The sequence below is a fragment of the Homarus americanus genome, unplaced genomic scaffold, assembly GCF_018991925.1.
Source record: "Homarus americanus isolate GMGI-L3 unplaced genomic scaffold, GMGI_Hamer_2.0 scaffold57980, whole genome shotgun sequence".
Lineage (NCBI taxonomy): Eukaryota > Metazoa > Arthropoda > Malacostraca > Decapoda > Nephropidae > Homarus > Homarus americanus.
In genome coordinates this window covers 1,019,383-1,033,199 of record NW_024716703.1, presented here as the reverse complement: position 1 = coordinate 1,033,199, position 13,817 = coordinate 1,019,383, and the positions used below count along the sequence as shown (strand labels likewise).

The window sequence follows — 13,817 nt, the reverse complement described above, 5'->3', positions numbered from 1 at the left end:
ATAAGTGTCATGTATGCACCATCACCACTGCTTTATGGTCATTTCCACATACTGGTGACTTAATTCATTAATAATCAAGATTACTAATAGGATATTATTTGTGGAACCTGCACCTAGCCCTGTTGATGTGTGGTCAGGTAATGGTGGGCCGATGATGTAAGGGTCCCCTGGACTTTGGCATGGTGGTGCAGGTGCTGGAAATTGCCAGGAATTCAGGGGACTAAATTTTGGGGGAGTTGGTTACCCCTTCCACCTTGCACTGCAAAAGGTAAAATACTTTGAACCTATTTTGGAAGGTATTATTTCAACATAATATGATATCAAAATTTATACAGTATAGTCTGGATTTCGCAGTTTTGTTTTAAGCGTTTGGTCATTTACGCTGTGCCTTGCCAGAATGAAGGTTAAATTACGCAGTAAATTTCATGTCGTACGGCGCGCCATTTTTTACTCCGCGCGGTCCATTCTGACCATACGAGGGAAGCTTAGCGCGGTGAGGAGTGCGCGATAGGCCGCTCTTACGTTATTGCTCACGTCATATGACGTTCGGACTGTGATTGGGCCACGATCCTTACCACCCACAGGGGTTTGTCTGGGAGGCCCTGCAAACCTCTGCGAGTAGTGAAAGTGATTCACCGGAGGGCAACTAATCTGCCCTCTGCCTCGGAACCAGCTGCCATCCACGTGTGCCGACCCATCTTTTCTACTAACGTAAGTGTTAAAAAACCTAACATTATTGATATTTCTCTTAAACATTAATTGTGTGCATGCCATCATAAAATGAAGATGTTATTTTTACGACAACGTATGTATTGTGGGAAAAAGTGGAGTTTGGGGGTCGGCCCAGTCTCTATTTCAATTAATCCCTTATGTTCTGTTATTTCGTTTACGCGTTTCTCGTTTTACGCGGACCTCCACGGGTTCACTTGACCGCGTAAATGCAGACTATACTGTATAGTGGTGAACAGTATCCTTATATCATTAACTAGGAATTTGGCCATAATTTTAGAATAATTTTTAATTTTGCAGAACTTTTTATGTCATCTGATTTTGCAATAAATTTTCTAGCAGCCACCAAAAACTTCTACAGATTGGCCGTTTTGTTAAACCCAACAACATCAATAAGTGAAGGCATTTTGCAGTGTTGGTTCTCACGTATGGAATGTGGCATACAACAACATTTGGACAAGGTTGATTGTTTTTCCATATTAAACTTTACATAAACTAACTTATGGGTTTCTATCTATACTGTTTATACTACGTATATTAAGAAAACATTAATGGCTTCTCTCATCCATGAACTTGCCAAGATTGTTGTACTAGGAATGTCAGGTCTTGGATGATATTTACAAATTTTTTTGATCGCAAATAAATAAAGCTCAGCAGGGGCAGTTCCAAGACTACCAAAAGGGGGTCCAAGAAGTTGTAGATGAGAGACTATGGCGAGCACAGTGAGCTCATTCAGCATTTTGAGGTGCATATACATTTGATATTAGGAGATATTCTGAAGTCAATAGTAAATCCTTTTTACTACACAAAAATGCCTGAGTACAAGACTGCATTAAAGAAAAAGTATTGGAATTTTCTAAGAAAAGGGGGGGGGGGTCTGGACCCCCAGGAGCCCCCTGGATCTGCCCCTACTCAGTTAAACATCATATAGGTTAACTCACCTGGAGGCTGAAAGCGTTTAGTGTCAGTACTGGTAGTAGGACCAGAAGTGGGACGAGGGTGCACACAAGAGGGAGGTTGCGCCTGGGCGTAGTTTGGGCGGACATGCAGGTTGGTGTGGGCGGTGGAAGGTGAATCATGGGTGAAGCAATTAGCCTCATATGGAGGAGGTGGTTCTGGAGGTGCTGTAGGTAAATTCTGAGGTGCTTCACTACCATAATAAGGAATATCTCCAAGCAGGGTATCAGGGTAAGACTGTACTGGTACAGAAGGTGATGCTAAAATCCCATACCTAAGTTCAGGATATGGGTTGGGCAGATTGTTATGCAGGGAAAGTTGATGTGGTGTCGAGTTGGAATGGGACAGAATACCATTCAAGCCATATTGGTCTGGTCTTCTATTTGAGTTGGGTATATAATTACACATAACATCAGTATGGGATGATTTACCTGCCTCTGGCTGTGGTAACAGTGAAACATCAGGATACAAGGAGTATCCACCAGGGTTCATCGGCGGGCCGTCAGGCTGGCTTGGTGGAGGGTAACCAGGAGGATAGCCTGCTGGGTAGCCTTCTGGGAAGCCCTGGTGGTAGGCAGGTGGGGGAGAGTAGAAAGCCTCCCATGGAGGTGGAACACCATAGGGTGCTGCACCAGCTGGAGGGGCTGGCCCTGCAGGGTATACAGTGTGGGAAGGGTTGTAAGGGGGTGGAGCACCAGGGCAATATGGAGGAGGCGGCCTCTCAGGGGGCATCCCCCTATCACTAATCTGAGAAGGATCAAAGACTTGTTAACAACACTTGTACATTACATCATAAGGAAAAATATTTCTAAAGTGCAGCAGCAGTTGCATAAATCCCAATCCTGCCTCACTCATAGACTGAGAAATTATTTCTTTACAAGATGCAAGTTACACAGGGCGAGAGACTCGCTGCTTGAGTAGGATTACAGTACCTACTGCTACTTTATCATGAACCAAGATTATCAATCTAAACCACCATGAAGAATAATGAATTGAATAACATGTTACTTAAATTATCATTATTATTATAAATATGGGTAAAAAGCATTCGTCAACCATTACAGTAGTGTATACAGTACCAGTACTGTAGTACTGAGAACACTGTATAATACTGTATAATCTAAAAAGGATGTGCCTCGCCAAGGGAAGTTGTACCCACGACTATGTCAATGCAACTTATGACCATATCTTGAGAGCTTGACAATACAAAAGGAAAACAAGGTTTTAATTTCTTATCCCTGGGGTACGTCCGCTGGCTGGGACACTCCTTATACGATGTTATTCTCTCGAAAGAAGGTTATCCCGATTCCGAAATGGAGGAGAAATTAAAACTGCCCCCAACTTATTATTTTCATAACCACCCCACCTATCATTATACAGCATATGACGTGAGATATATATATATATATATATATATATATATATATATATATATATATATATATATATATATATATATATATATATATATATATATATATATATATAAATATTACATCCTAGGTTTAGGTACAGGTGGTTCTAAGGCAGGGCTGGGTGTCCACTACCCGTCCTTGACTAGTTCAACACATGCATGCATGTAATAACGTAAGGCGCTTGGCAACAACACCTGCCCGCCCCGGCCTTTATTGTTGCAGTTAAAACACTGGATACATCACAATGGATTATCATATTGTATGGATAAAAGTACGATGCTATGACTAGTTTAATCCGACGACTCGTTCAACAACAAAACTACAGTATAATGCTGTGCAGTGTAAAACGTAGAAACTGTTGGACGACACAGCGATCACGTGGCGATATAAGTTTTAAACAAAAACCACCTCCCCCTGGGGCCTCAAGACAACCTGCATTAATGCTGATCTGCGCAAGCCTTGGTTACAGTCACGAACTGTATATTGGTATCGAACTCGTATAGTTTGTTAGAATTCAAAAGATTGGGCTTCTACAATGCGGGTGTACTGCACACACAAGGATGGTCGTTAAGGCAGTAGGAAGCTACCAAACAGGGAGGTACTACCAAGGTAGGTAGACCCTGCTGCCATATGACAACACAGGTTACTGATCTGACTTTCTGCCCCATTTACACACAACTGCAGGGTTTCAATTGTTCTTACTTTGTCGACACAACATACCGAGTACATTATTATATCGTTTCTCACTATTGATTCTCTTTTTACTTGTATTTATTTATGGTTCATTATTATTATGATATTTTTATTTAATAGTTTATATTTTTTTATTATTTATTCTTATTTATTATTATTATTATATTTTCGCTCCCCGGCCCTGATGTGGGTCATTGACCTGTTCCTTGGTGGGTTAATCCCGTAAAAAAAAATAAATAAATAAAACAACGATTAGACCAAGGTTACCCACAAAAAAGTTTAATTCCAACAAGGTTTTTTGTTTTAACTGGGAAATGTGAAAATCTGTGGTTGAATATAACAAGCATTACATTGCATTGAGACTGCTCGAGTCTCCGGGACTGGTGTATCACTTTAAATTTATCTTTCTTTGTCTTTATCCTCTTCGCCACTGAACACAACATTCAACAGTTAACAATAAAGAATATCACTCTTGTATGCTTCGTCGAATATGTATTTCTCTTTAGTTTCAACTGATTTTTTATATTTTTTATTACTCTTCCCGTTTTAAGGTGGTTATGCTTATTGTTTAAGTCCTTTATAACTGTAAAAGGAGTGAGTTTTCCTTGACAGCGGTATTGTAAAATAAAATAATGTTCATATCCACTAGTTTCTTGCCTGTTCATATCCCTAATCCTTACAAGTTGATTTTAAGATATTCTAAGCACAGGCCACTTTTTTTTTTACGGGGATTAGCCCACCCGGACACAGGTCAACGACCCACATAGGGCCAAGTGGACGAAAAAATACGAATAGAAAGAAATTAAAAATATAAAATAAAAAGAGACATCCCAGATATGAGAGCAGTACTCCAAGTTAGAACGAATGAATCCCTTATACTGCATACTTGAAGCAACTGCTCAGGGGTGAAGTAGCTACGGCATCTGTACAGCATTCCCAATTTTCGGGAGGCAGCTTTAGCAATGTTGAGGATGTGTGGCTTCCATGACATATTAGAGGAAATGGTGAGGCCAAGCACATCTATTTTAGAATTTGGCAGAATGATAGCTTCCTGAAATGTGATTGGTGGGAGATCATCTAATTTGGAAAGTGTAATAGGTAAATACTGAGTTTTATTATTATTGAAATTAACCAAGTTTCTAACTCCCCATTCGGAGATGCTGCACAGATCAGCATTGAGAGATGTAATAGCTCTAAAATCAGATCTAGTTTGAGAGTTAGGGGGAAGGGGAAAATGTGAAGAAGAGTGAAGAGTAGAATCATCAGCGTAAGAATGGATAGAATTAGTTGTAGTGTGAAGTAAATCATTGATAAAAGAAGGGAGAGAGGAGGTGAAAGAACAGAACCCTGTGGGACACCACTATTGGTAGAGAAAGAGCGAGATCGATCCCTCGACAACAACTGCCATGGATCGGTTTTCAAGGAAGCTGGAGATTAGAAAACAAAGTGGGGGAGAGAAACCATAAGAGGGAAGTTTAGAAAGCAAAGACTTATGCCATACCCTGTCAAATGCTTTGGAGATGTCGAGGATCACGACGAAAGTTTCCCCATAATCCCTAAGAGAGGATGACCAAAGATGGGTGCAGCAGGAGAGCAGATCACCAGTAGATCTCGCCTGGCGAAAGCCATACTGGTGAGCCAACAAAAGAGAAAGGCGTTCAAGGTGACGGAGAAAATGGGAGTTCAAGATAGTTTCGAAAATCTTAGAGAGGGATGAAGTTAGGGCAATGGGGCGATAGTTAGCGGGATTAGAATGGTCACCCTTCTTTGGGATGGACTGAACCAAGGCATGCTTCCAAGAAGAAGGAAAAGTTTGGGTTTTGAGGCAAAGGCGAAAAAAGGCGAGCAAGCACAGGGGCCAGAGCTTCAGCACACTCCCTCAGAACACGAGGGGGTATTCCGTCTGGTCCATGCGCCTTACTCACATCCAACCTGGATAACAACAGCAACCCTCCGAGTGGAGATTATAGGAAGGTGCATAGGTTCAGTAGGAGGTGCAGGGGTAGGAGGGATAGAGTGGGAATCGTCTAAGGTGGAATTGAGGAGAATAAGGTGCCAAAGAGATTGGCTTTATCAGGGGGAGAGTTGGCTATAGAGTTATCAGGTCGGAAGATAGGAGGAAAAGGAGTGCAGAAGTTATTACAGATGTTTTTGGTTAAAGACCAGAAGGATTTACTACAGGAAGAATTAGTCAGGACAGCAGTCTTTCTTTTTATAAAATTCCGCTTGGCCCTACGAAGAATAGCCTTACAACGATTCCTAGAAGTAATGAAAGAGGTGTGGGTAATAGGTGGAGATGGTTTCATAGGTCGATATGCCCTATCGCTCTCCATGCAAGCAGGAGAGCAGGAGCGATCAAACCATGATTGTAAAGTGAAAGTTTTGGTAGAAGATGGGATAAATGACCTCGTATCACCTTGTATAACCCCAGCAATGCTGTCAGCCCATACCGAGGCGTCCCGAGTGGAGAAGCAACGTTCATCCCAAGGATTGCCAGTTTAACCTCCGATAATGCCATAGTTGACGTTTAGAGAGGGGTGGGGGTGGTGGTCCTGCCTAGTTTGATTTAATAGAAGTAATATTGTGATCAGAAGACACTAAGGGGGCAGAAAGTGAGTATGAATGGTGTGAGGGGTTAGAGGTAAAACAAAGATCAAGAATGTTCGCAAGTTGATCGTGTCAATCAGGAACACGTGTAGGGTGTTTGATTATTTGTTCCATATCATTAAGTAGGGAAAAAGAGTGCCTCGGCTCCACCTGGGTCATCCCTTGCAGAGCCAAGCCACTCTCTGTGATGTACAGTACATTAAAATCCCCTAGGTAGAGGATCTCGGTGTTGGGGTGTGTGGATAGCAACGACTCATGGCAAGACGTGAGATAGTCACCTATAATAATATTTGGTAGGTGTTTGACACTACAGTAGTCGATAGTGTTCCACCGAACGCTACACACGTAATAAAAAAATGACCGTGGCTACCCACGCTTTTATTATTGCTTTGCCTGATTATAGCGCACTCAATACCAAGCACAACAATGAGCGCGGTAACAAGGACTATAAAAGGCATTTTATCCTCGCCAGATAACAAGCGTGGTTTTCTCCGGGTACTCCGGTTTACTTTCGTATTAACAATGGAAAGTAATAGTTGCAATGAGGTAACAGACCGAACGCTCGAACGACTAGCAAGGTGAAAAGTGGTATGTGATAAAACAGATTAATAAAAAACTACAATAATTCGGTTTAACAATACTCCCAAAAATATGGTCTGTGTATTAAATATTATATTTAAACCATAATATATTTAAAACTGTTTATAACGCAAAAAAACTTCCGTTGCATCAAGTGCTGGTAATATGATGATAAGGGAAAGTGGGCACCATTGTCAATAATGGTTTATATGAAGCGTGACAACACTCGCTGTGAGTCCACCTTAGAGTTGAGACCAGAGTCTTCCTAGATCTATAATTAAACATGAAACTCTGGCATGCTTACCTTTTCCTTTGATGTCATTGTTGGGACTCTTAAAATTCAAGATTTCTTAAGGTTAAAATCCAGGCATTTTAAAATAACCTCGTTTGCTGCTGGAAATACTGTAAACAGGGTAGAACGTCACACACTACACAGCCACCTACCACAGACTACCACAGACTGGGATAAGGGACTCAGCCATGTGACGTGAGGTAGGGCGAGGTGCCAGATAGTGTTACCATGGCGATACGCTTATGGAGCTCATACCTGTCGAGAAGTTTCGTTGAATCTCAACGGTATTAATTTACTGTACCTCTGGTTTGAAATTTGATAACAATCCAATATCGACAGGGTCAAAACAGAGCAAATTGACGCTGATTTGTCGTACACTGAGGAAGATATTAATAAAATGACTGTACAGCAACACCCGCGTCCTTGACATTTCCTCACGTAAACAAATTGAGCTTACGAATGACTTTGGAAGTCCATTACCTGCAGCAGGGGCAGTAGAATTATAACAACAAGTGTTCGAACATCCTCGCTAAAGTATTGCCCTGTACAAAGATTATCATTTTACATTTCTTAAGGTCCGTCATGTTTTCGTCGATTCCCCTATACTGTTGACTCGTGGAATTAGGGCTGACAAATTTATAAAGCTCCAAGTTTATGCATCTCTCTCACAGCCCGACTCTGAGGGCTGAGGCAGTCAATAAACTTTCGGGCGTCTTCCTTCCTCAGACCTTACTGCGTCAGTCCGTGTCCGCACAGCAGCTTATATTGATCTCACGTCTCAGTGCGATAAATCACGCGGTGGTTCTGATAATTACTGAGTTAACAGATTAAACAATAGATCCTTTATATTGGAGCAACTTTTCCAGACTATTACAAATTCTAAATTGCAATTTAAAATATGTATGCCCTTTTTGACACTGGTGTATATACTATTGAACACAGTATGGTGGCTCACTGGCAAGGTACCTGTTGTGGATGATGGAGGCCTCGGGTTCGACTGCCAGATGGGGGGAAGTCGTGTTGAACTGGACGAGTCAGAGACAGGAGTTTGAATTATTCGTAAGTAAAATTTATGTTTTACCAGTGATGTTGGGGCTGGTGCAATGGAATCACTCTACAATAGAGAAAGAAGCTGTGACTCTGCTTATGGCACTGGAAAAGTTTAACATATATCTTGGCAACACCTACCAGAGAATTGTAGTTTACAGTGACCATAATTTATTACAGTTCAGAAGTCGAATGAAAAACAAGAATCGGAGACTTAATAGATGGTGATTAACTCTGCAGGGAAGGACTTGGTATGTTGTGTAGGAGTGAGGGAAGGACTTGGTATGTTGTGTAGGAGTGAGGGAAGGACTTGGTCTGTTGTGTTGAAGTGAGGGATGGACTTGGTACGTTAAGTAGGAGTGAGGGAAGGACTTGTTGAACTGTGTAGGAGTGAGGGAAGGACTTGTAGTATTGTGTAGGAGTGAGAGAAGGATTTAGTATGTTGTGTAGGAGTGAAGGATGGACTTGGTACGTTATGTAGGAGTGAGGGAAGGACTTGTAGTATTGTGTAGGATTGAGGGAAGGACTTGTAGTATTGTGTAGGAGTGAGGGAAGGATTTAGTATGTTGTGTAGGAGTGAAGGATGGACTTGGTATGTTGGTTTGAAGTGAGGGATGGACTTGGTATGTTATGTAGGAGTGAGGGATGGACTTGTTGAACTGTGTAGGAGTGAGGGAAGGACTTGTAGTGTGGTGTAGGAGTGAGGGAAGGACTTGTAGTGTGGTGTAGGAGTGAGGGAAGGACTTGTAGTGTGGTGTAGGAGTGAGGGAAGGACTTGTAGTGTGGTGTAGGAGTGAGGGAAGTACTTGTAGTGTGGTGTAGGAGTGAGGGAAGGACTTGTAGTGTGGTGTAGGAGTGAGGGAAGGACTTGTAGTGTGGTGTAGGAGTGAGGGAAGTACTTGTAGTGTGGTGTAGGAGTGAGGGAAGGACTTGTAGTGTGGTGTAGGAGTGAGGGAAGGACTTGTAGTGTGGTGTTTGAGTGAGGGAAGGACTTGTATAGGAGTGACCATATAGACTTGTGGCGTTGCGAAGCTTATAACTTCTAATACACTGTTGTAACTAGACAGTCAGGAAGTATTTTGGACTTTAATTTCATCTTCAATTTCAAAACAAAATATTTTATTCTTCCTGGCAGTGAAATACAAGATGTTAGTTTAAGATTTTAATGTAAAATTAAGTTATTATTACAGCTTTACAACTTGCTTGTAACCAATGAGCATTTCCTGTGGGCAAACTTTTGAAATTGTAAAAAAAAAAGATTGTATTTGTTGTAAATGTTCTGAGGCAGCATGTCACTCCTAGGGGCTATGTGAGGCCCCAGGGCTTGTATGCCGCCGCCACGGACTGTTTGGCTAATTAGGGCTGTGTGATGATCATAGGTGGTTGTATTATGGATTTAAGGACTATGTAAGGTTGTCAGGGGTAGTCTGATCCAACCAGAGGCTGTTTGTGGCTATATTGTGAATATCAACTTGGAGATGTGTGAGGCTCTTAGAGAGCTACTGTACTTGTGACTGAGGGGGTTAATTGATGCTCCTAATGTCTGTGTACAGAAAAAGATGAATATATCCTATATAAGTCAGTCTACCCGACATGACAGGAAGTTGTATTGTGTATAATATTTACTGTTGGTTCGACTAGTCTTTATAAATGCTAAAATAGATTATAACGGTGTATTGAAAGTTTATCTACTGATTACTGTAGGGCTGAGGGAAGGACATGCAGTATTGTGTAGGAATGAGGGAAGGACTTGTAGCGTTGTGTAGGAATGAGGGAAGGACTTCAGTATTGTGTAGGAATGAGGGGAGGACATGTAGTGATGTTCGTAAATGAGGGAAGGATAAGCTGACCTAATGAATGAAAGGAGGACTTACTGACCTACTAAGGAGTGGGAGATGTGCGAGGCTCTTAAGAGCTATCTGTGTCTCTGGGGAGGCTGATTGATTCTCCCCTAAGATCTACATGATGCTTCTAGGGGGCTTATAAGTAGGTAGTTGTGTACAGCTAGTAAGGGCTATGTGATGACACTAAAGGCTGTCTGTCACTGCTAAGGACAGTGATGCTGCCAAGGGCTGGGTGCTGAGGCTTGTCTGAGCCCCCTACTATAGAGATGGGTGAGACACGTCGACCAAGGAACACCGGTAGCCTTGCATGATCCAGGTTGGGTCGCCTTTATGGGACCCTGTGTACACAGGTTGTAGTACCATAAGGGCAACCTAACCTAGCAGTAACCTGGTGTCAATCATTACAATAAATATTTGTAGAATATCTTAATGTGTCGTATAAATGAAAAAAAAAATACTTCTTTTTCTTTGTTTATAATAATCCTAATAAAAAAGTTGGAAACAAAAGGGTTCCAAAGGCAAAAATGATAAGAGCCAATTATTATACTTTCCCGAAAAGTAGAAAATCTGTCACCGAAAAGTAGGTACTTACGATCTTCTGAGAATCCGAATTTACGATCTTTTTAATTGTTGTAAGCTCGAACTTATGAGAAATAAAATGACACGATCTTTCTAACTGTCGTAACTTAAGAGACAAAAATAACAAAAGTAGATACTTAAGAGAAAAAAATAACTTACGATTTTTCTATTTCTCAAAAGATCGTAAGTATCGACTTTTCGGGGAAGTAGATTATCGACTTTTTGGTAAAATATTACCTACTTTTAAGAAGTAGACTATCATAGAAAACGGGAAATTTGTATCACAGAAAATGGGAAATATCTACTTTCCGGGAAAGTTGGTTATCTACTTTCCCGAAAAGTAGATTATCTACTTTTCGGGAAAGTAGATTATCGACTTTTTGGGGAAGTAGATTATCGACTTTTTGGTAAAATCTAAATGCGATCGGATGTTATTTGCTGTAATTGATTCAAGAAATTTCCCCACTACTGACGTCAAACTAATCGGCCGGTAATTTGACGCTGATGTTCTGTCACCCCTTCTGAATATGGTTACTACATTTGCCTGTTTCCACAAGTCTGGCACAACTCCCGTGTCTAATGATTTTGTAAATAAATTTACGAGGGGTCCGCTAATCTGTTCCTTAGACTCTTTCAAAACTCGAGGGAAATTTCCTCCGGCCCTGGGGATTTTATCTTCTTTAATTTATTTATCTTCTTAAGAACATCCTTTTTTCTGATAGTGATATTCTTTAATTTCTCTTCTTCATTTCCTTAAATATCAGCGAGTGTCTTGCGAAGGTCACAAATATTTTTTTCCAAACAGTAAATACGGTGATAATGGAAAGTAAACTATTTATTTGACCATATTACTTCACTTGACTATGTAATAATTTATAGCACAAAAGTATATTATTCTACTTGTCGAAAATATCACCTTTACACTGGTGATTGGAGGTTGGCAAGTGAGTTACCTACCACCACCACAGACACTTCCCCACCGCAACCAACACAGAGACTTCCCCACCAACACCACAGACACTTCCCCACCACTACAGACACTTCCCCGCCACCACCACTACCACTATAAACACTTCCTCACCACCACCACCACCACCACTATAAACACTTCCCCACCACCACCATTCCTCCACAGTGACCAACTGATGTACTCAAGATGGATCTGATTGTTCCTGGCTACAATATTTGACTGTCAGGTGAACAAGGTAACACCGCCTCTTACACTGGGATTTAAAACGCTCATAGAAATCGTGTTTGGTTTAAACAAGATAAAATTATGAAATCACGAAGATATGGCAGCAGCCCATCTTATATCACCTGAAGATTAACTACCCTCACCACCAAAAGTGGCACTTGTGTATAACAAGTAAAATCTGATTTGATGCCTAATCTTCACGTGATGGCTAATGTCGAGCTGAGTTTGGCTGCGCTGAGTGGTTAGTTGCTTATATTGTTACATACGTTTTAGCCTAAAAGTGCTGTTTACATTTTGTTCCCGACAATCATAGACCACTTAGACCACTAATGAATACACCAATGAAGACTGAAGGCATAATGCACACAGTTGAGACATCTCTATTACGCCGTCTGGGAACAACCACTTATAAGGTTTGATCATGGACACGATTAGGTGTTAATCTAATGTTCATAATCCTCTAAAGCCGTGTTAAAGGACTCCGTATAAATGCTAAACCGGTTAATGGTCTAGGGGAGAAGGTCGGGTTAATCAGCGTGGGTGGTCGCCTTGTTCTGGTACCTAACCTTAAACTCCTACAACCAAATCACGTTGAAATGGATTTCTACCCCAGTGAAGCTGTCAAGATCATTCAGTATAATTAAGTCCCAGTTATCAGCATTTCTATACAATTAATGGGCTATCGAATTGACATAGATTGGAGAGAGAAATAAGTTGTAAGGGAAATATACACAGCGACATACCTTATATTTTTCAACACCAACACACACATGATGGCGTCTGTATTTTATAATCCTTGACAACTGGATGTATTAATTTAGGAGCATTTTGCAAACGTTAACTTCCGTCACACATCCACTAATCGCCTCGACCGTCTCACTACTGGCCGGCTCCCTCCTTCCACGTCTGGCTGTGCCTGGTCTAAAGTTCATCCACATCTCCACCACACACTGAACCATCTCCAGTACGAACATACCCTCTTGTGGTGTTGAAGCACATGATATAAAGCGTCACTTGCGAACCTTAGTAATAACACTTAATCGGATGGCTGGCGTGGCCATATTTGTTTTGCTTAATTTGACACCATAAGCAAGTACTGATACCTTCCAAAGTGACAACTGAGAGCTCGACTCCCAGACACTGAACCACCCCATCGAAACTTCTATCTAACCGACGCTCTTGTAATGATAAGGACCGGATATTACATGTAAATGCTCACTAACAGAAAAACTGAGTTGCGTCTGCAGGAAATAATCGGAAACGTTTTTTATTCAGCTGATCAACAAAAATCACAGATGGTTCAGAGAAATGTAGCTCCAAGCTCGACTCCTGATTCAGCGCTTCGTTTGTGGTGCCCACCCACTCAGAACTCTCGATACAGATTCAGCGCTTCCTTTGTGGTGCCCAGCCACTCAGAACTCTCGATACAGATTCAGCGCTTCCTTTGTGGTGCCCAGCCACTCAGAACTCATGATACAAACGACAGGTTGACATATTCCCCTAGGTAGAGGTTCTGCATGATGAATACATTCTGAATAAATTACAAGTAATGTTATGTAGATAATCAAAATTTATTGCATATGCCAAACAAAGATTTTTATTTGGTATATTACGATATATTTATTTTTATGAGAAAATCTACAAAATGGCGTAAATGAACCGAAATAACCACTAATTTGTACCAACTGACACTGCTGGTAGTCAAGGCGGGCGGGGGAGAGGGCTCACGGGTGGTAATGTGTGGTGAATGTGATGATGATGATGATGGCGTATATGTGATGATGACGATGATGATGAATGATTATAAATAATGAATGATGATGATGATAATGATGGTGATGATGAATAATGATGATGATTGATGCTGCTGAATGATCCCC

At 41.2% G+C, this 13,817-nt stretch overlaps 2 protein-coding genes across 2 annotated transcripts in view; one reads left to right on the top strand and one right to left on the bottom strand.

Annotated features, from left to right (window-relative positions):
• Nucleotides 1-212: 212 nt before the first annotated feature.
• Nucleotides 213-7,477, bottom strand: LOC121858459 (extensin-2-like). The gene is made up of 3 exons (XM_042354905.1): nt 7,285-7,477; nt 2,118-2,433; nt 213-259 (listed from the first exon to the last, which is right to left on the bottom strand). Exons 1-3 carry the CDS (start codon nt 7,300-7,302, stop codon nt 213-215), a joined length of 381 nt encoding a protein of 126 aa, XP_042210839.1. The 5' UTR covers nt 7,303-7,477.
• Nucleotides 7,478-8,233: 756 nt separating this feature from the next.
• Nucleotides 8,234-13,817, top strand: part of LOC121858219 — a 26,923-nt gene continuing 21,339 nt past the window's right edge. The window contains exon 1 of the mRNA XM_042354501.1: nt 8,234-8,331. The gene's annotated coding sequence lies outside the window, so the exon portion shown is untranslated. The remainder of the gene's footprint in view (nt 8,332-13,817) is intronic.